The sequence below is a fragment of the Coregonus clupeaformis genome, chromosome 39 (assembly GCF_020615455.1).
Source record: "Coregonus clupeaformis isolate EN_2021a chromosome 39, ASM2061545v1, whole genome shotgun sequence".
NCBI classification, from domain to species: domain Eukaryota; kingdom Metazoa; phylum Chordata; class Actinopteri; order Salmoniformes; family Salmonidae; genus Coregonus; species Coregonus clupeaformis.
The window spans coordinates 16,160,348-16,183,907 of NC_059230.1; the positions used below are offsets into that span (position 1 = coordinate 16,160,348).

Sequence of the window (23,560 nt, forward strand, 5' to 3'; positions counted from 1 at the left end):
AGGCCCAGCCAATCAGAATGAGTTTTTCCCCACAAAAGGGCTTTATTTCAGCTCATGAAACATGGGACCAACACTTTACAAGTTGCGTTTATATTTTGGTTCAGTATATTATTTTTTACATGATTTTGCATACAAATTAGCCTATGTCATATTTATAGAACATAAAATGAACCTCACCAAAGTGTTAAAAATGTTGTCAACAATGTTAGTTGGGTCAACTAAAATGGGAATTAGTTGGTGCTCCTGAGGTTAGGGGTTCAACTTTAAAGACATCACCTTTGACTGCAGACATCACATGAACTGTAGACCAGGAGTGCTTGGTGTGCCAAGAGATAATGTAGCAAGATAGACCATAGATGTACGGAGGCCATGTGCTCTCATGGCAGCACCGAACTAAACAGGGACTAATGTAAAGCACACAGATATACTCATCTGTATGGTTGAATCTCATTTGACTAGAGACAACAGACCAGGAAGGAATGAAAGTCACCTAGGTAGAACTCTGGAGGTGGGGAAGATGTCCTCACACACAGCATGATGTTAAAGAATAAGTAGCCCGTTCACACTGACATAATAAGCCAGTAGGTCCCAATCATAAGAATACAAAAACACAACCATTAGGCTAACATTTCCAAATCGAAATGTACAACTATTACTTCCCATTGCAAACATCTTTGATCACTTTCAGCACACAAAGTAAGGTTAAAAAAAAGTTAGCTGACACTGGAACATAGCGACACATTATAAAGTGTGTGCTTGATGATGGCAGACAAAATGGGGATGTCTGGAGCGTAGCTAGCAGAGGAAGTGTTACAGCATGGGCCTTGTCAGTATATTGCCTGCATTAGTTGTTTTAACACAGGAACATATTGACACATTATACAGTGTTGTGTGTGCATGACGGTGGCAGACCGAATAAGAATGTCTGGAGCATAGCTGCCTAGCTTGCAGAAGAAGTGTTAGATGATGAGTCAAGAAGAGAAAAGAGGTGAGAGAGCAAAAGAGAGATGGGGAGGGAGGGGGAGAGAGAGAGTTGTAGTAGAAACAGAGCAGAGAAAGGACTAAACAAATTGGCTGGAATCCGGTTGCCATTGATGGACAAAATGCTGGCATTGTTTTTCTGCTGCTAGGTCTGGAAGTTGTTTGAATGCACGACGATTGGCAGTTGAAGCGGTCAGTTTGTCTTGTGGTAATTACATTTTGAAAGGCCAGTACCAAACAACAACAGACTCCTTCTAAATTGACTAAAATGTAAATGTACATTTCTTCAGTGGTGCCCCCATTAAGAGTTGGAAACAGCTGCAGCGCCGACTGAAACATACGTTTCTGCCACCATGCTAAAAAGGCTTAACCAACTGCCCCCACACTCATATACTCTTTCTGATCCTATCAAACCATAGACGTCTCACCTTTAAGTGACGGGAGAAACAATGCACCAGAAACAATAGCTGCCATTAAGGCCTCAACGGAACACACAGACGGAACTAACCACCGATAACATTTTCCCCCTAAATGTATTCACGACAACTCTTGATTACGTCCCCTAAATCTTTATTCTAGAGCAGGGGTGTCAAGCTAATTTTGACGCGGGGGCCGCATTTGGTCTTCAACGAGGTCTGGAAGGTCGAACTGAAAATATGTTATATTTCCTCGCCGTCAAGATGGGGAAAAAATGGTCCTCTATACATAGTTTTTGGAATATTCGATGCTCCCTGACTGTCTAGCTTTCATTTCGGTGATTATTAACGAGCTGGACACAGTCAAGAAACTGTATGAATGTAGGTTCATTATAATTTCTACACTTCCCGCACCCCACACATTTTTTTTTACTCAAACCACCGGTGGGCCAGATTGAACCACCTCGCGGGCCGGATCCGTATGTTTGACACCCCGTTCTAGAGGCATTGTAAGCAGTTTTATCTTTGTGTGACAGACGTTGAAGGTGAGGGTGTCCGTCTGGGGAAAGAAGTGCTGCTCTCAGCAGGTACTCAGGGCTGACTGGTTCCCCAGACTAACAGGGGATGGGCTGTCACCCTGGCGCCTCTTAAAACAGACAGAGTTCCTAAATAGTGTTATATTAGAGCTGCTTAGCGAAGCCTTTGCTACTCAACAGATGAAAAATTATGGATTTTACATTGACTTTCGGGTAGAACCATGGAATATCATAGTCATCTCAGATACTTTTGGCCCTTTATGGCCAGGGTATTCCAAATTATGGCCAGAGTATTTCCCACTTGTGAAACAGGCTAGGCTATATCCCATTATGATGACCTAAGACTAAACCGCTTTTTCAGCAGATCAATGCCATACAAAAGAGCAGATATTGCTAGTAGCCGGCTTGGATTCCGCTGACACCAGTTTCCCCCATGATGTAAGGCACCTCCTCAGGGAGAGCAGAGGGGGGACAGTTGAGAGGCAAAGGAACTTCAATACCTCCCCTACAATTACACCTAGGCAAGATGGGCCCCCCTCCTGATAAAGTGACCTCCCCTTCACATGTAAAAAATAAATAAAAGAAATCACATTGAAAATGCTGATGGTGGAACCCATTGACACCGATCCCGGGTGCTTTTCCACCCGGTGAGAAACATGTAAGGGAAACCTATGACAGGGTGTACTTACGGCTGTCGTAGCAGATGTTGCCCAGGGCACGGCCTGTCTGCAGCAGCACCTCCTGGTCCTTGGAGTGGAGCAGCTGCACAAGGGGGGGGATGAGGCCCGCCTCCACACAGGGGCTACGCATGAACTCTGGAGGGGAGACAAAGCACAGTCTGGAATAGCAGTTAAGCTCGAGAGTGAAGTTTCCCCTAGGTACAGATCTATGATCAGCTTCCCTTCCCCCAATCCTAATCTTAAAGGGATACTTCGGGATTTTGGCAATGAGGCCCTGTATCTACTTCCCCAGAGTCAGATGAACTTGTGGATACCATTTTTATGGCTCTGTGTGCAGTTTGAAGGAAGTTGCTAACTAGCGCTAGCGCAATTGCTAACAAGCGTTAGCGCAATGACTGGAAGTCTCTGGGTATCTGCTGCATGCTAGCAGATACCAATAGACTTCCAGTCATCGCACTTACGCTAATTAGCATTGGCTTGCGAAACTGCCTCCAACTTCCTTACATTCTGGACACAGAGACATATGATGGCCATGCATCGTTTTTGCAAAAAAGACCTTGCTTTTTCATTGTAAGCAAATGTAAATTAGCTAGCTATGTGTGGCTGCTAGCCAAATAGCATTGCACTTTGTTGTCATCCGATGAAAATGATGCTATTTTCTGTAGAATGTGTTGCAATAATGTATTTTGTGCGAAGGAAAACTAGTTGCATGCCCCTGATCACTCTTTTGAAGCAAAAAAAACAAGACTTTCAATCTAAAACACAGATTAAATGGTTTAAGACACAGATTCTTTGATGATCTGGTTTATTTGCTGGTTTGATTGGAATTGAAACGGATTTCACTACAACCTCCGATCTGCTGAGATATACATTGTTATGTGCCAAATGAAGAGCCAATGGCACACTGGACACATTTTAAGTGCATCCAGTGGCAAACTGTGACTATTAGACCTAGGCCTTCAGTGGGGGATCTCCCAAAACGTTGTACCAAACTAACAAATCAACATAAATAACAGAAACGTATCACTTAATGCACCCAACTGAATCAAACAGGCCTGACCTGCACTTTGGGCTGCCACTCCCACAGAGACAGCACCTGCATGGATAATGGTACCAACAGCAGCACTGCTTACACAACCTATGGTAACCTAACACTATCCAGGGATTTTTCATCCATAGCAATACTGGGACGGTTCACCTACTCATTTATTTGGGATGCCTTGAATACATTTTCGGGATTTAAATTAGCTTTAAAAACGGCAACATTTTCTCTCAGTTCCATGGAAAAATGTGCAGAACTGCAGGAAATGTGATTAAAACTGAAGCAATCTCTCAGCTCCATGGAGAAATGTGTAGAATTGCAGAAAATTGGCATAAAGGGGTACTTCGGGATTTTGTGTCCAGTATGAAGGTAGCCAATGCTAACCTTTAAATAAAGGTATAATTTTTTTATACCTTTATTTAACTAGGCAAGTCAGTTAAGAACAAATTTTTATTTACAAGTCATTTACATCGGTCTCTGCGGAAGTAGATAAAGGCCTCATTGCCAAAATCTCAAAGTATCCCTTTAACAATTCAAACATTTCAACACCGCCAAGATGTGGGCCTCTAATATTTTCTCCACAATCCAGCCGAGCAGACGGGCCGACCGTGGCCATTGCCACGTCCCCTGCCACGCCCACCACCTAAGCCCCCTTTTGATCCGGAAAAAAACCTTGCTATCATCAAAAGCGACAACAGTGACACATCAAAGGATATGAGTGTGACACGCTCGTGATGCTGAAAGGACAGCGGCCGTAATACTAGCGCACTCCATGTAGGACAGCGCACTTTTTGTAAAACACATAGGCTGATAAAAAGGCAGCAGCCACACACAGCATGATGTTAAAGGATAAGCAGTCCATTCACACTGACATAATAAGCCAGTAGGTCCCAATCATAAGAATACAAAAACACAACCATTAGGCTAAGCATTTCCAAATCGAAATGTACAACTATTACTTCCCATTGCAAACATCTTGATCACTTTCAGCACACAAAGTAACCGGTGATCTAAAGTTTAAATGTAACAATGTTTCACATGCATAATGCATCATTTTCAAAGAGATGCAATAAAAAAAAAACAGTTCCACTCACCGGATGATGATAATTTTAAACTTAACTTCTTGTTGAAAGTAACCACTCCTATTTGCCATCGCTTCAATCTAAACCTACAGGAAAGTGTGCCCCCTCTGGCCTGGAGGGAAGCTAAATTAATTCCGCTACCCAAGAATAGCAAAGCACACTTTACTGGTTCAAACAGCCGACCAATCATCCTGCTACCAAACTTTTGAACAAAATTGTGTTTGACGAGATACAATGCTATTTCACAGTAAACAAATTAACAACTGACTTTCAGCACGCTTATAGGGAAGGGCACTCAACATGTATGGCACTTACACAAAAGACTGATGATTGGCTGAAAGAAATTGATAATAAGAAGATTGTGGGAGCTGTTTTTAGACTTCAGTACAGCTTTTGACATTATCAAAAACATTGTTTTTTCCACTGCTGAAAAAAACTAAATGTGTTATGGCATACATCCTCTGCCATATTGTGGATCAAGAGTTACCTGTCTAAGAGAACACAGATGGTGTTCTTTAATGGCTGCCAATCAGTGTGTCCGTTTGTATGTCTGATCATTGAGATCTGAGTTGTTTTAATGACCCGGATCCTGTCTACAGAAGCAAACACTTTTAATGTGTAGGTGGATGCTGTATATAACAACTATTATTTTTAGATCTCCGTCTCTATTTTACGAAATTTGCTTGCACAAAGATTTCTGATAGAGAAAGCCTTTTTTTTCCTGCCTCGGGCTGCTCGTAAACTGTAGCCTACACCTTTTTGGAGTTGGAGCACGCCGAGTCAGGAGTCTGTCTGCGCGCAAGGCCTGCTACTCGATTGCAGGTGCGCACTGAAGGCTAGGAGTGGAGAAGCGGTTTCCAGATTGGAAAACCTGATGTACCGTGGGCCGTGAGAAAATCTATGTCATTGTACACATGGTCGTCACCTGTGCTGAAAGGACTCTAAAAACCAGCATTATGTATCGCTTACTGTGCTTGCTCTTTACTCAATGCCATCCTGGATTAAATAGGCTGAATGATCAATGGGTGAGTGAATTATATCTTTGCCTTACGCCCTACAATTTGTAAACACTCTGACGAGACCATCATGTTAATACCACCAGGAACTTGGACTCTCTGCAACTGCATTTGTACCACTCTCAAACGCAAGTGGACCTACACTTGATAGCATACTTCCAAAATCACAAACTCTTGAATTACTTTTCTTCCTGTGTCAAAAGACTCAGCTTGTTTCATTGACAATGGTGCTGGCTCCGCCAAGTCCTCACGCATTGGGCAACTGAGATGTATTGTTATGCTTTTATTGTTGATCTCCAAACCCTGGGCCGGCAGATACCATGCAATCTCTACAGACTCCCTATGATTTAAAAAACAGAACAGGTTTTGGCCTCTTGCATGTTAATATTAGAAGTCTATTTCCAAAAATAGACTTGATTAGAATATGGGCCAATACGACAAATGAGGACATAATGGTTTTATCAGAAACTTGGCTAATGAAATCTGTGTCAAATAACTTGATTTCTATTGATGGGTACACGGTTTTTAAAACTGATCAGATGAGTAAAGGAGGAGGGGTTGCAATTTATGTGAAATCCAAGTTTAACATCTCTGAAATTCTCTGATTACCAAAGCCAAACATTTTGAATTGCTTGCGGTTAAAGTGAACGTATATAAGGACTCCCAGATTACTGTAGTCAGCTGCTACAGACCGCCCTCGGCTTCTGGAGATGCACTTAACTCTCTCTCTGATGTCCGGCACAAGCTAAATGACTCTGAATTCATTATTTTAGGCGATTTGAACTGGGACATGCTTACATCTGTATCAGACTCTTTTAAAGAACTGTGTGACTCTGAATCTCGTGCAATTAATTCATGCGCCTACAAGATCGAATCCCAGAGCACCTAACAAATCAACGCTGTTGAACATTCTTCTAACGAATACCCCTCACAAATACACATCGACTGGGATATTCTGTAATGATGTCAGTGATCACTGTGCAATTGCTTGTGTTAGAAATACAAAAATGACCAAACCCTGTTATATTTTCTAAAGACATTTTAGGCAGTTTGATGAGTAAGCGTTCTTACATGATCTGTACCACAATATTGACAGAGTAAGTCTGATTCCCGATGTTGACACTGCCTGGGACTATTTTTATATGCAATTTGTGTCCATTTGTGATAAGCATGCCCCTGTGAAGAAATTTAGAAGGGGACAATCCCTGGTTTTCAGATAACTTGACAGAATTAATTAGAAAGAGAAATGTCTCTTGGGCTCAAGCTAGACATACAAATGCTCCTGTTGACTGGGCCTCCTTCAGAGCGCTAAGAAACAAATGTACAGGATTGATCATGAAGTCCAAATCAGATTAGTATCTAAATGCAGTCACAGAGAACCTAAGCAACCCTACCAAGTTCTGGAAGCTAATCAAATCAGTGTCCGGTTCTAATGTATCCTCTGGCCTTCCTGACCATTTAATGATGGATTCTAATGAAGTGAAGGATAAAGCTGATATTGTAGAATTTTTTTAACAAGCACTTCTTATCTGCTGGTTCAGTTTTTGATAATGTTGGGGCCCAGGCCTCTAATGTAAGCTCTGTTACAGTAAACTATGATATAGGCTCTCATGTGAACCATTTTAACTTTGAGCCTGTTTCTTATGCTGAGGTCTATAAAGCACTAAAGGCAATAGACACTAAGAAGGATCCCTACGTCTTAAAGATAGCAGCTGTTATTATTACTGAACCTGTGGCTCACATTTTCAACCTGAGTCTCTTGACCAATCAGCTTATGTCCTCCCACTACTAAAGGGTGGAGATCCCTCAGATGCTAATAATTATCGTCCTATCTCCAAACTCCCTATCCTGGCCAAAGTCTATGAATCCTCACAGTTAAAAAACGTCTTAATTGAAAATAACATACTGAGTGGGGTTCAGTCTGGCTTTAGATCGGGGCACAGCTATGGCACTGGCAAATGACATCAACGCACTTGATAAAAAGCACCATTGTGCTGCTCTGTTTGTTGATTTATCAAAAGACATTTGATTGACCATGGTGCTTGCCTATGGAGCTGTGAGGGCTGTGAGGGGAACGGCACCTCCGTACCTTCAGGCTCTGATCAGTCCCTACACCCAAACGAGGGCATTGCGTTCATCCACCTCTGGCCTGCTGGCTCCCCTTCCTCTGCGGAAGCATAGTTCCCGCTCAGCCCAGTCAAAACTGTTCGCTGCTCTGGCACCCCAATGGTGGAACAAGCTCCCTCACGACGCCAGGACAGCGGAGTCACTCACCACCTTCCGGAGACATTTGAAACCCCACCTCTTTAAGGAATACCTGGGATAGGATAAAGTAATCCTTCTACCCCTCCCTTACCCCAACCCACCCCAAAAAAAAAAAACATTGTAAAGTGGTTATCCCACTGGCTATAAGGTGAATGCACCAATTTGTAAGTCGCTCTGGATAAGAGCGTCTGCTAAATGACGTAAATGTAAATTCAGTTGACCATTAATTGTTGCTAGCTAGACTCAGTAACATTGGTCTCAGTGAAGGGGCAGTAGATTGGTTTAGGAACTATCTTTCTGACAGAACACAATGTGTATATGCTGACAATCACAAGTCTAGCTTTCTTGAGATTAATATACGTGTGCCCCAGGGTTCCATTTTAGCTACTGTGTTGTCCTCAATTTTATTAATGATCTGGGAAATGGGATGCAACCAGCAAAGTTGCATCTATATGCAGATGATACAGTCATATATTAATGTGCTCCTTCTCTGGTTCAAGCTGTTGAAGAGCTCCAGCCTGCTTTTCAGTCACTGCAGGCCTCCCTTTATGGTCTCAAACTGGTCTTGAATGTAAAGAAAACAACGTTCATGACCTTTACCAGAGCACACACTCAGCCAGAGAAGGTTAGCATTGTCACATCTGGTGGCTTATCCATTGAAAAAGTGTCATCCTACAAATACAGTGGGGGGAAAAAGTATTTAGTCAGCCACCAATTGTGCAAGTTCTCCCACTTAAAAAGATGAGAGAGGCCTGTAATTTTCATCATAGGTACACATCAACTATGACAGACAAATTGAGGGGGAAAAATCCAGAAAATCACATTGTAGGATTTTTAATGAATTTATTTGCAAATTATGGTGGAAAATAAGTATTTGGTCACCTACAAACAAGCAAGATTTCTGGCTCTCACAGACCTGTAACTTCTTCTTTAAGAGGCTCCTCTGTCCTCCACTCTTTACCTGTATTAATGGCACCTGTTTGAACTTGTTATCAGTATAAAAGACACCTGTCCACAACCTCAAACAGTCACACTCCAAACTCCACTATGGCCAAGACCAAAGAGCTGTCAAAGGACACCAGAAACAAAACTGGACTCTATTTATCATGCATCCTTGCGCTTTATTAGAAATGCCAAGTCACTCACCCACCATTGCACCAAATGGTGGGATGGACCTCACTATATATGCGCAGAAAGCTACATTTGTACGTGTTTATCTACAGAGCCCTTTTGGGTAAACTCCCTCTTTACCTCCGTAGTCTGGTCTCCTTCACCACCAGCAGTTACCATACCCTGTCTCCTAGGTGGTTGCTACTTAAAGTCCCCAGGACATTTACAGTATTAGGCAAGACTGCCTTCTCATCTTGTGCACCAGAGGCATGGAAAAGTCTACAACCCATGCTTCATCTAGATATGTTAGTGCCACGGAATTAATTTAAAATGTTGATGGAAGACTGTTACAGAGGAGTGTAAATGCTTTTTTAGGCTGGATCATGTTGTTGAATTGTATTGTTGTATGTTTTAATTCTGTAATGTATTGATTGTTGCTGCCTTCTTGGCCAGGTCTCCCTTGAAAAGGAGACTCTGGGTATCAATGGGCTTTTCCTGGTTAAATAAAATTAAAAGAGTGGGCATACCCCAGGGTAGCTGTCTAGGCCCCTTACTCTTTTAATGTTTACTAATGACCTGATGACTAATGACTAATGACACTGAGTAAAGCCTGTGTGTCTATGTATGCTGATGACTCAACATAAGCTACCACAGCAAGTGAAATCACTGCAACACTTAACAAAGAGCCGCAGTCAGTGTTAGAATGGGTGGCAAGTAATAAGCTAGTACTAAATATTTCCAAAACTAAAAACATTGCATTTGGGACAAATCATTTACTAAACCTCAACTAAATCTTGTAATGAATCATGTGGAAATTGAGCAAGTTGAGGAGACTAAACTGCTTGGTGTAACCCTGGATTGTAAACTGTCATGGTCAAAACATATTTATGCAACGGTAGCTAAGATGGGGAGAGGTCTGTCCGTAATAAAGCGCTGCTCTGCTTTCTTGACATCTCTATCAACAAAACAAGTCCTACAGGCCCTAGTTGTGTCGCACCTGTACTACTGCCCAGTCATATGGTCAAGTGCCAAAAAGAGGGACATTACAAAATACAGTTGGCCCAGAACAGAGCAGCACGGCTGGCCCTTAAATGTACACAGAGAGCTAACATCAATAACATGAATGTCAAGCTCTCCTGGCTCAAAGTTGAGGAGAGATTGACCGCATCACTACTTGTCTTTGTGAGAGGTATTGACATGTTGAAAGCACAGAGCTGTCTGTTCAAACGACTAGCACCCAGCTCAGACACACATGCATACCCCACAAAACATGGCATCGGGGTCTCTTCACAGTCCCCAAGTCCAGAACAGACTCTGGGAAACGCACAGTACTACATAGAGCCATGACTACATGGAACTCTATTGCACATCAAGTAACTCAAGCAAGTAGTCAAATCAAACTTAAAAAACTACGCCTTATGGAATGTGGACTGTGAAGAGACACACTCCACACACGTACATTGAAATGTTGTAATATTGTTGTATTATATATTTGGTATTGTACATATGTAGTGGTGTAATGTGTTGTATGATGTACTGATTTATGTTTATTTGTTTTGTGATGTAATCTCCTTAATCTTGTTTGGACCCCAGGATCCTTAATAAATACACATCTTGAAAATTAGCAAAAACGATAACACCTGCTGCTGCAGCCGCCACACTTTTGCCTTCAACAAAACTAACTAGACCATGGGAAAACTACAGCTCGCTATTGCGCAGTGACCTGTCGGACTTCGAGTCTTTTTAAAAACGGTCCCACCCATTACAAGTAAAATGTGATTGGTTGATTCCACTGTCACTACAAAATTCAGCCCTAATACAGTTCAATTGCAGATGCTTTCTATCTAGCATCTGAGGGCCTAGCCAATGGCTGAGCTAGCTAGATTCATCTCCCCAGAGATGTTTTACATAAACTCAGCAAAAAAGAAACGTCCTCTCACTTTCAACTGCATTTATTTTCAGCAAACTTAACATGTGTAAATATTTGTATGAACATAACAAGATTCAACAACAGACATAAACTGAACAGGTTCCACAGACATGTGACTAACAGAAATGTAATAATGTGTCCCTGAACAAAGGGGGGGTCAAAATGAAAAGTAACAGTCAGTATCTGGTGTGACCACCAGCTGCATTAAGTACTGCAGTGCATCTCCTCCTTATGGACTGCACCAGATTTGCCAGTTCTTGCTGTGAGATGTTTCCCCACTCTTCCACCAAGGTACCTGCAAGTTCCCCAACATTTCTGGGGGGGAATGGCCCCAGCCCTCACCCTCCGATCCAATAGGTCCCAGACGTGCTCAATGGGATTGAGATCCAGGCTCTTCGCTGGCCATGGCAGAACACTGACATTCCGGTCTTGCAGGAAATCACGCACAGAAGAGCAGTATGGCTGGTGGCATTGTCATGCTGGAGGGTCATGTCAGGATAAGCCTGCAGGAAGGGTACCACATGAGGGAGGAGTAGGTCTTCCCTGTAACGTACAGCATTGAGATCGCCTGCAATGACAACAAGCTCAGTCCAATGATGCTGTGACACACCGCCCCAGACCATGACGGACCCTCCACCTCCAAATCAATCCCGCTCCAGAGTACAGGCCTCGGTGTAACGCTCATTCCTTCAACGATAAACGTGAATCCGACCATCACCCCTGGTGAGACAAACCGCGACTCATCAGTGAAGAGCACTTTTTGGCAGTCCTGTCTGGTCCAGCGACGGTGGGTTTGTGCCCATAGGCAACGTTGTTGCCGGTGATGTCTGGTGAGGACCTGCCTTGCGACAGGCCTACAAACCCTCAGTCCAGCCTCTCTCAGCCTATTGCGGACAGTCTGAGCACTGATGGAGAGATTGTGCGTTCCTGGTGTAACTCGGGCAGCTGCTGTTGCCATCCTGTACCTGTCCCGCAGGTGTGATGTTCGGATGTACCGATCCTGTGCAGGTGTTGTTACACGTGGTCTGCCACTGCGAGGATGATCAGCTGTCCGTCCCGTCTCCCTGTAGCGCTGTCTTAGGCGTCTCACAGTACGGACATTGCCATTTATTGCCCTGGCCACATCTGCAGTCCTCATGCCTCCTTGCAGCATGCCTAAGGCACGTTCACGCAGATGAGCAGGGACCCTGGGCATCTTTCTTTTGGTGTTTTTCAGAGTCAGTAGAAAGGTGTCTTTAGTGTCCTAAGTTTTCATAACTGTGACCTTAATTGCCTACCGTCTGTAAGCTGTTAGTGTCTTAACGACCGTTCCACAGGTGCATGTTCATTAATTGTTTATGGTTCATTGAACAAGCATGGGAAACAGTGTTTAAACCCTTTACAATGAAGATCTGTGAAGTTATTTGGATTTTTATTTTTTTGTTGAGTTTAGTTTTTATATGAATGCATATAAAACTGGATAAAACCCAACTCTGGATCTTTGTTGGAAATACATTTAAGGTATCCCTCAAGTTCTGTCAAATACAGAATACCTTCATATAATACTGACTAGCTTTCAAATGAAAGTTCTTAAACACTCAATTTCCAAATACATATTACTCAGGAATGCAAGAAAAAATTTATTTTAGTCCAGTAGGTTTGACACAGTGAGCCTTCAACAGTGAACTGGGCATACACATTTCTGGGGCCACTGACAGATAAAATGCCAGCGGGTTTGTGTAAATGCTCAGGCTGGCACATCAGCAGGCAGCGATCATTAGCTGCTGCTAAAAGCCAATTAATTATTTAAACCGTTTCTTCCCCCAACTCTGTCACATCCGTTCAACTCGGTGCCTGCCTCCCTGAAACCCACTCATAATTACCCTAAAAGCATCTTCTGACACTGCAGCATTTGGGTTGAGGGGCCATGCATATTATAATTTGTCACATGGCCAAAGGAATACTGCTGGAGTCCAACATGTGGCCAAGAAAATGTGTGACTTCTTTACAATTGGAGAGAAGTCAAGAAGCCATCAACTTATTTTAATGCCCAATCTCATCCTTGATATCGTAAAGCTTTAACAGCGCACTATTTAGCTGTTATGTCATGGGTAATAAGAGTTTATGGTAGCGTTATTAATGCCTTATGTTGATAGATTGAATAAATCTAACCCCTAATCTCACCTTTATTTTATGGTCTCTAACAAACAGTTCCTGAATCTCAACAACGAACCACTCACTGCTGTGCATGTTCCCTTGATCAAGCTACAGTATGGCATGGAGTAAATACATGATTCACTTTGCCCATGTTGTGTGAAAATTACTACTGTCTAGGAAAGCAAGATGGATGGCAACACCAACAAACAGGTCTCCTATGGTGCCTGCTGTTAGGAGGCTGAAGCCATCTGTTGCCATTCGAACGGGAAAAGGCAGAATTGCCAATGGGGAGTGGGGTGGACAAACAACTGAAACAAGCACAAGTCCACAATCTAGGCAACACAGCAAAAATATATAGACTATCACCCATACGTGATTATCTAAGATTGAAAACACGCAACATTTTCATCCATAATCTTGACCATCAGCCCACAAATAGATAAATCACCATCACATTCAATTAATTTAGATCCCAAAGCGGCCGTCGACAGCCTTTCTTTAAATTACTATAGCGGTCGCGAACGGCCTAGTTTTTCTAACAATAATATCTGTGTCAATATCACAAAATGTACTTGCTAACAACCTGCTGTCGTATTCGCGTGTCTGTTGTCATCAACCATAAACAGGGTATGCGTTATTTGACTTTAACGCTTTTTGTTTTACTTCATTACTCAAAATGACAGTGCCAAAGCAGACAACTTTTCACTGTGATAGAGGCTTTACCTATGTTGGTTGATGATACGGATTCGCACAGGTCCTTGCACTTCAAAAAGCGATGATGTCGAGGTGAGTGAAATAAGTAAACAGTGTTGTCGATGTTTGATGCTGTGAAATTTGGGGAATAGCTCACAGATTAGCAAATCCTGTCAAGTCATGATAATTTGGTTGGTACAGGCGGGCACATCAGCGGTGGAGCTTGAATGATTGCTCTCTGTCTCACGGAAATAGTTGCAGTGTTTAGCTGTATATAGTCAGCTAACTAGTTGGTTGTTTTGTCTTGTTTCTACCGATGTACTTCATATGGAAACGGCCCAAGCTGCTTGCAATAGCTAGCTAACTAGTTAGTTTGTCAGGCAAGAAAAGTTGTGTGTAGCGGTAAATTTGGGCTGCGCTCACAAAGCTTCAACCTCAGCTGTCATTTTCACTAGCTAGCCATACAGACAACCAGCTAACTAGTCACCGAAATGAAGGCTAGAGTAATTTGTGTTTATCTGTTGGGCTTAGGTTATGGTTTGTCATGTTCGCTAGGGGCAGATATTCATAGGCTATACATTGCCTCGTATTCCTATTATTTGACAGCTTAGCTGTCGTGTTAGGGTAGTAGATGTCTGTGCAGTGGAGCTCATATGATGAGTTGGATATTTGTTTACATAGCCAGCTAACAAGTTGCTTGTTTTGTCCTGTTTCTACCGATGCAATTCATTTATAAAAAACTGTCCCAGCTTCGTAACTAATCAGCGAAATGGAGGCGTGTAACTGTATCACACAATTTATTATGGAAACCCCTTATTAGAAGAGAGTATGTGTATGTTGAGAAAAAGAAATAGAGGAAAAAAGAGCAAGAGTGTGAGAGAGATTATGTTCCTGACTACAATTGTATCCTATTTGTTGCTCCTCTCCTCTCACTCTGTTACTCTGTTCCTTTAGGTCAGTGAAAGAGAATGAAGTGATGTGGAGAGTCAGGGCTCAGCAGCAAAAGACAGGAAGGAAGAGAAGTTAGAGATGATTGGAGGGATAGAGATGTGGAGCGAGAATGGAGGGAGAGAGGAAGAGGAGAGTGAAGAGGAGGTAGAAGAGGAGGGAGAGGACGAAGCAGAGGAAGGGGAAGAGAGAGAGCACACCCGAGGGGGGAGCCTACGTTTCCATGGTGTGTGTCTGCCCCAAGTCCCACCATTCACCCTTGTACCACACAGCCTAGGGCCTAAAGTGACAGTGGCAGGGGTTTTGGAGTTGTATTTAAAAGTGGTAGGCACTTATATCTGTTCCAGAGCTTGTAATGGATTACAACAAGAAAATGGGAGGGGTTGACCATCTTGACCAACTGAGGAGCTATTACAATCTTGGACACACAGGCAGAAAATGGTGGAAGTACTGCACAGTGCCCTCCACTAATATTGGCACCCTTGGTAAATATGAGCAAAACGGGCTGTGAAAAAAATGTCTTTGCTGTTTATCCTCTTGGTCTTTCATTCAAAATATTCACAAAAATCGAACCTTTAATTGAAATAAAATGATTGAAAAAAAAAAAGACGTGAAATAAATACTTTTCTCAGAAACATGTGCCACAATTATTGGCACCCCTAGAAATTCTTATGAGTAAAATCTAACTGAAGTATATTCCCATTCATATTTTATGTTTTTAAGTTTACCTGAGTGATTATGAACTCTTAAGTGGTAAGCCATGACTTCTTGTTTCACTGGGGTATAAATATGAGGTGACACACAGGCCAAGTTCCCATAGTCATCCATCACTATGGGAAAGACCCGAGAATACAGTAATGATGTGCCACAAAAGGTTGTTGAGCTGCACAAATCAGGAAATGGCTATAAGAAAATAGCTCAACGGTTGAAAATGCCCATTTCCACTATCAGGGCAATAATTAAGAAGTTTAAAGCAACTGGAGATGTTAACAATCAGCCTGGAAGAGGACGTGTGTCTATATTGACCCCACGCACTGTGAGGAGGATGGTTAGAGTGGCCAAAAAATCTCCAAGGATCACAGCTGGAGAATTGCAGACGTTAGTTGGGCCTTGGGGTCAGAAAGTCTCAAACTACGATCAGACGCCACCTACATAACCACAAGTTGTTTGGGAGGGTTGCCATAAAAAAGCCTTTGCTGTCATCAAACAACAAACTCAAGCGCCTACAGTTTGCCAAAAGTTACTGGAACTTTCAATGGTCTATGGTTCTATGGTCAGATGAGACCAAAATAGAGCTTCTTGGAAACAAACACCAGAGGTGGGTTTGGCGTAGACAGAAAGATAGCCATGCAGAAAAGTACCTCATCCCAACTTTGAAGTATAGTGGTGGATCTTTGATGTTGTGGGGCTGTTTTTCTTCCAAAGGCCCTGGACAACTTGTTAGGATACATGGTATCATGGACTCCATCAAGTACCAGCAGATATTACATCCAAACCTGACTGCCTCTGCTAGGAAGCTTAAACTGGGCCGTGGTTGGATCTTCCAGCAGGACAATGATCCAAAGCACACCTCAAAATCAACACAAAAATGGTTCACCGACCACAGAATCAAGGTTTTGCCATGGCCATCCCAGTCCCCTGACCTAAACCCCATAAACCTGTGGGATGAGCTGAAGAGGAGAGTCCACAAGCGTGGACCTCGGAATCTGAAGGACATGGAGAGATTCTGTATGGAGGAATGGTCTCAGATCCCTTGCCATGTGTTCTCCAACCTCATTACACATTATAGGAGAAGACTCAGAGCTGTTATCTTGGCAAAAGGAGGTTGCACAAAGTATTGAATATAGGGGTGAAAATAATTGTGGCACACATATATTTGAGAAAAATGTGTTTTATGATAATAATTTATTTTTTCTTTCAATTATTTTACTTTAATTAAAGGTTAGATTTTTGTGAATATTTTGAATGAAAGTCCAAGAGGATAAACAATAAAGAAAAATATTTTGCTCATATTTACCAAGGGTGCCAATATTAGTGGAGGGCACTATGTGTTTTGGGGGATGCTCAACATTGCCATCATAAATAAATACATACATTGTGTGGGGGACCCTGCAAAGGCATTCAAAATGCAGCTTGTGCATTCACTTTGTGATATGGCTACAGTGCCAGGAAGAGCAGAGCCAAGAGTGTGGCACCAGGGCGTGTGGACCGAGCTGTAACTATTTTGAAAGCAGGTGAAGTTTGAAGGGCACAAGAGAGGGTGTGTGGTGTGCATCCGGAGTGGACGCAGGGCAGAGTGGGAGATGCGTAGAAACATCCTTTGGGTGCTCTACGTGTTCTGTGCCACTTTGCAGGATGGGGCCGTGCTTCCAGAAGTTCCATGACATGTTGTAGGCTAAATGCAAACACTAAAGTGACAGTATGAAATATGAATTTGTCCTACAAATCTTTTCCTGTCTCTGAACAGTTGTGTTTTTTTATTCTCTATCTAATACTTGTTGCAGTCACTGAATTGTTGTCAATTTCTACATTTTGTGTCAGGTCTGGTTTGTACTAAATCTTATTGAGAGAAGTTACCTAAATTTTTAAATAGTCTCTGAATAGTTGTTCGCATTAAAAATCATCAATCAAATAGCCTTCTTTGTGTAGGTTTTGAAATACTTTCTGAATATTGTCCTAAGGTCACATTTTGGATTATATTTTTATTTATATGTAAATAATATTCATAAGTATAATATATTATACTTGGTAAATTTTTTGTGAGAAATTTAGTCAAATGTACTACAATAGAAATACTCTAGTGTTTTGCGTTAATCGTTTTTTGATAGTGAGTGTCTTTACACAATGGAAGACAAAATGAGTGTTATTCCTATTGACATGAATGTGGTGTCATTGAAGAAGAGGTTGTGCTCTTTAAAACTAAGTTAACTTGTAATTGTCATTTGTTCTTTGTTTTTGAGTTGTCTGTGTGTTTGAAATGTGTGAGAAAAATGTGCTTTATCTTGAAAATTCTCAGTAAGCTACAGCAGCATTCTAGTTTTTATATTGGGGTCTAAAAGGTTAATATAGAACATTAAGATAATGCTAACTAAATGAGAAATACATAAATATGTAGGCTAAATCGCCACTGTATGACAGACATACACATACAGTGGGGAAAAAAAGTATTTAGTCAGCCACCAATTGTGCAAGTTCTCCCACTTAAAAAGATGAGAGAGGCTTGTAATTTTCATCATAGGTACACGTCAACTATGACAGACAAATTGAGAAAAAAAATCCAGAAAATCACGTAGGATTTTTAATGAATTTATTTGCAAATTATATGGTGGAAAATAAGTATTTGGTCACCTACAAACAAGCAAGATTTCTGGCTCTCACAGACCTGTAACTTTTTCTTTAAGAGGCTCCTCTGTCCTCCACTCGTTACCTGTATTAATGGCACCTGTTTGAACTTGTTATCAGTATAAAAGACACCTGTCCACAACCTCAAACAGTCACACTCCAAACTCCACTATGGCCAAGACCAAAGAGCTGTCAAAGGACACCAGAAACAAAATTGTAGACCTGCACCAGGCTGGGAAGACTGAATCTGCAATAGGTAAGCAGCTTGGTTTGAAGAAATCAACTGTGGGAGCAATTATTAGGAAATGGAAGACATACAAGACCACTGATAATCTCCCTCGATCTGGGGCTCCACGCAAGATCTCACCCCGTGGGATCAAAATGATCACAAGAACGGTGAGCAAAAATCCCAGAACCACACGGGGGGACCTAGTGAATGACCTGCAGAGAGCTGGGACCAAAGTAACAAAGCCTACCACCAGTAACACACTACGCCGCCAGGGACTGAAATCCTGCAGTGCCAGACGTGTCCCCCTGCTTAAGCCAGTACATGTCCAGGCCTGTCTGAAGTTTGCTAGAGTGCATTTGGATGATCCAGAAGAGGATTGGGAGAATGTCAGATGAAACCAAAATAGAACTTTTTGGTAAAAACTCAACTCGTCGTGTTTGGAGGACAAAGAATGCTGAGTTGCATCCAAAGAACACCATACCTACTGTGAAGCATGGGGGTGGAAACATCATGCTTTGGGGCTGTTTTTCTGCAAAGGGACCAGGACGACTGATCCGTGTAAAGGAAAGAATGAATGGGGCCATGTATCGTGAGATTTTGAGTGAAAACCTCCTTCCATCAGCAAGGGCATTGAAGATGAAACGTGGCTGGGTTTTTCAGCATGACAATGATCCCAAACACACCGCCCGGGCGACGAAGGAGTGGCTTCGTAAGAAGCATTTCAAGGTCCTGGAGTGGCCTAGCCAGTCTCCAGATCTCAACCCAATAGAAAATCTTTGGAGGGAGTTGAAAGTCCGTGTTGCCCAGCGACAGCCCCAAAACATCACTGCTCTAGAGGAGATCTGCATGGAGGAATGGGCCAAAATACTAGCAACAGTGTGTGAAAACCTTGTGAAGACTTACAGAAAACATTTGACCTGTGTCATTGCCAACAAAGGGTATATAGCAAAGTATTGAGAAACTTTTGTTATTGACCAAATACTTATTTTCCACCATAATCTGCAAATAAATTCATTAAAAATCCTTCAATGTGATTTTCTGGAATTTTCTTTCTCATTTTGTCTGTCATAGTTGACGTGTACCTATGATGAAAATTACAGGCCTCTCATCTTTTTAAGTGGGAGAACTTGCACAATTGGTGGCTGACTAAATACTTTTTTCCCCCACTGTAAAACTGAGAACAAACAAAGTGTAAAAATTGTATACTGACAAGATGGCGGAACCAAAAGTGAGGAGAATGATGTTTCCTGGGGAGGATGAGATGAGATGTGGAGAAACCAAGCGAAGGGAGCCTCACCATTTTTGGCCACATCGGCTATGATGTTGGCTACTTTGGGGGTGCAGGAGGACTGTGGGGCCAGCAGGGTGGGAAGCAGGGGGAGAACGCCCATCTCCTGGATCTTCTCACTGGCATCAGCATCTAGGAGGGGAAAAGAGAAGGGGGAAGAGAAGAGGTGAACAGTTGAAAAAAAGGGCTTTATCTCAATTTGTCTTTCTATGAATCCTTGCATTCTATCCCCTTTCCCCCCTCTGTCAGCATGTAGCCTAGCGGTTAAGAGCGTTGGGCTGACAAGGTGGAAAAACCTGCCGTTCTGCCCTTGAGCAAGGCAGTTAACCCCCACAACAACTGCTCTCCGGGCAAAAATGACATGGTCGCTGATTAAGGCAGCCCCCCGCACCTCTCTGATTCAGAGGCGTTGGGTTAAATGCGGAAGACACATTTTGGTTGGATGCATTCAGTTGTGCAACTGACTAGGTATACCCTTTCCCTTTCTCTATTGAAGGAGAAGGCCCCTGCCCTTTGACCCGCTCCAAAGCTTTTTGAAAAGGAGGCAAGTAGAGAGGAAGGATTAATTGAGAAAGAGCCATGGGGTGAGTTGGGCAAGGCGAAGCGGATAATCCTTTTCCATTCCATCCAGGTCGTTCAACTTGTGGGGTTATTTATGATCATCCCAAGCCAGGCTCCAGACAGGGACCCATATCAATAAAATGATTCGCGGGTCGAAACTAGCGCAGCCATGAAATTATTATTGTTAACCAAATAAATGATCATCACAATCACTGATTTGTATTATTAGGCTAAAGGTGGTTTCAGAAAAAGTGTGCGAGCATTTTTATTTTCTTGGTCAGCACCTCACCCAAACAGACTACTGTACCTTCAGAACCATCACTTGCCAATGCTGAGAGAGACAGGAAGAGGGTGGGTTGCGCTGCCAAGTGCAGTAGAACATTAAAGCTACAACAGTACACACAAAGCTAAAAGACAGCAGAGGATGCAGATAGCCAGCAACTAAATGAACTTAAAAAAAAGGCCAACAGAAATAAGGCCAATAAAATGCCCAAACAACAAGACACTGGCTAGGCCGAGCCAAAACGGGCAGATGGTTATGTTACCCAAACTAAGGCGGACGGACAAGTTTGTGAATAAGGCTGGCTGAGATGGGCCTTGCACGAAAACAAATGTGAGCCTGGTGACTAGAAAGTTAGCTACTATATGTTCTCCATAATTTTCTTTAGAGATTTTCTATGGTTTTGAGTGTCACATAATCCCCTTACCTAGCAGAACTGGTACAGTAACCAGAAGCATCCACTAAATATAACCCATTAGAGGGCTGATGTGTCAATGATAGATTAACGCCGCGTTCAAAACAACTGGGAACTCGGAAAACCCAGACTTCTTACTTTAGTGCGTTCAAGACAACTGGGAACTCTGTGGAAAAAACGTGCTCCGACTGGGGAAAAAAAAGCTTTAAGCGGTCATCCCGGGTCGGAATTCCAATTGGGAAAACTCAGGCATCTTTCTAGAGCTCCGACTTTCCAACCGTAATGATTTGACCTTGTTTTAAATCAGACTTCCCAGCAGTGGCGGCTCCTGAAAAAATTCTCAGGGGGGGCAATTTTTCTGATGATTTAGGTGACCTACACACATTTTAAAAAAGATATGTCTAGCAACAACATGAAGACAGGGGCAGCATATAAGTCAATACCAGAAGCATTTATTGACTGATCTCAAAAGTGTTGGCTTACAAAAGCAAAATTAGTTATCAGAGTAAAAATAATCAAGGGTGTTCTTTCACATTCCTCAACACTGCATAAACAATATGCATTTCCATAAAACACCTCATCTAATTGTGCCACAAAGTTGACAAGTCCAAGAAAAATACCAGGGTTGGTGGAGCCCTCAGTTTCATCTTTGCCTCGCAAAGCTAACTCAAACACTCCGCAAAACTTCACACACTGGATTAGCCGGCTGAGGATGTGGCGGTTCTTGCTAACCTCATCGTTGTGGCGGCGGACAGCTAGCCTGTATCCCTCATCCAGTTGAGTGGCAATGTTCACTCTCCCCAAAGCAGACAATCTCAAACAGCTATCCATGTGGGTCTTTGACAGCTCATGTTTCTTAATCTTTTCTGAAAGATGGTGCATGTCCGTTACACCAGTCGCTGTCCAAGCGGTGCTGTCTGCCGTGCCGCCTTCAGGGTGAAAGAGTAAGCAGGGGTAGCAGAAGACTGCATTAGCTACATCGCAGCCTGCTAGCCAGGTTTTTCGTTCGTACCAATTTTTGGAAAATCCTCGGGTGTAGGACTTTCCCCTTTAGTAGAAACCTGTTGAATTATTAAATTTGGTCTGGGGAGGTCCTAATTGTTTCGTTGCCAATTTATCTTGATTTGTTCGCCGACAAAAAGGAACTTCTTTCAAAGAGACAATCGAGTTGCACTGAACGCTAGCCATCTTGACAGTAGTACGTGAATTGATTGACGCTGCTACCCGCTCTTTTCTTAGTTACGTTCATGGTTATGTTACGTATGACGAAAGCGCGTAAGTGCAAGCCCTCCCCGAACCCATAGAGATTGTACTGAAAGCTCTGATATTTGAAAAAATAGATTTTACATGAGAGTCTATGAGAGACTTCTGGGGCGATTTTCAACCCGACTGAAATCGCCCCAAAAGGGGCGGGGCCATTTGAAGCACGACTTTAGCCTGATTGGACATTTAGTGGCAGATCAGACGTCTAGATTAGAACACTGATAACTACTGTTGCCGTGATATAATTGATTAGAAAAAAAATCCCTTCCTTTTCCCGTTTGGCAGTGCGTCGCCCATATCGCCCTAATGAACACACCGCCCCTGCTTCCCAGTGGTCTTGAAAGCACCATAAACTTGCGTCCATCCTGTACTGTGCATAAGGTCCTAAAGGGTACCCTCCAGTAATGTCAGTTAGTCTGAGGAGTGTGGGTCAAACTTACTGTTGTGGGCCAGTGCTTTGAGCAGGCAGTCCAGGCAGCTCTCCACACTGTCTGTGGCGCTGTCCACTGAGGCTAGCTTCAGCTTCTTCAAAGCATCACTCAGGTTATCTGCTGGGAGAGGGGGAAAGTTTAAAAAAAAGATGAATGAGCAGTGGTCCTGACCTCAGTTTACTCCTAGGTCTTAGGTAGCGAATACTATTCAATGTTTTTATCAAGGGCTGGATGTCAGATTTGACTACAGTTGCTACCTTGGGCCATACATTATAGAGCAACCCACAAGTTATATCACACAGTTTAAAGGCATTTGAGAGGACATATAGGCTACACTAAATCCAACATCCATCATTCTGTCAATGTCTGAATCCGACTGTTATACAGTCACCACTAGCCGTTGTCTGCCTAGTATCCTGCCCTGAACCTTAGTCACTGTTACTAGCCGGCTATTACCCGGTACTCTACCCTGCACCTTGGAGACTGCTTTGCCCTCTGTACATAGAGCCATTGAACACTGGTCACTTTAATAATGTTTACATACTGTTTTACCCACTTTTTATGTACAGTGAATTCGGAAAGTATTGAGACCCCTTGACTTTTTCCACCTTTTTGTTACGTTACAGCCTTATTCTAGAACTGATTAAATTGGTTTTTTTCCCTAATCAATCTACACACAATACCCCATAATGACAAAGCTAAAAGAGGTTTATATAAATCTTTGCAAATGTATAAAAATAAAAACCGGAAACATCACATTTACGTAATTATTCAGACCCTTTACTCAGTACTTTGTTGAAGCACCTTTGGCAGCGATTACAGCCTAGAGTCTTCTTGGGTATGATGCTACAAGCTTGGCACACCTGTATTTGGAGAGTTTCTCCCATTGTTCTCTGCAGATCCTCTCAAGCTCTGT

The 23,560-nt window shown here is 42.6% G+C and overlaps 1 protein-coding gene across 4 annotated transcripts in view; it reads right to left on the reverse strand.

The window, feature by feature from the left end:
• Positions 1 to 23,560, reverse strand: part of LOC121554339 (rap1 GTPase-GDP dissociation stimulator 1) — a 52,900-nt gene that overhangs the window by 22,876 nt on the left and 6,464 nt on the right. For 2 of the 4 annotated variants that reach the window (XM_041867866.1, XM_041867864.1), the window contains exons 2-4: positions 22,654 to 22,764; positions 19,704 to 19,826; positions 2,623 to 2,748 (exon numbers count right to left, since the gene is read on the reverse strand). In XM_041867866.1, the coding sequence (XP_041723800.1) occupies positions 2,623 to 2,748; positions 19,704 to 19,826; positions 22,654 to 22,764 (360 nt within the window). Of the gene's footprint in view, positions 1 to 2,622; positions 2,749 to 13,917; positions 14,083 to 19,703; positions 19,827 to 22,653; positions 22,765 to 23,560 lie in introns of those variants that run through there. The other 2 variants (XM_041867865.1, XM_041867867.2) reach the window with 2 other exon arrangements.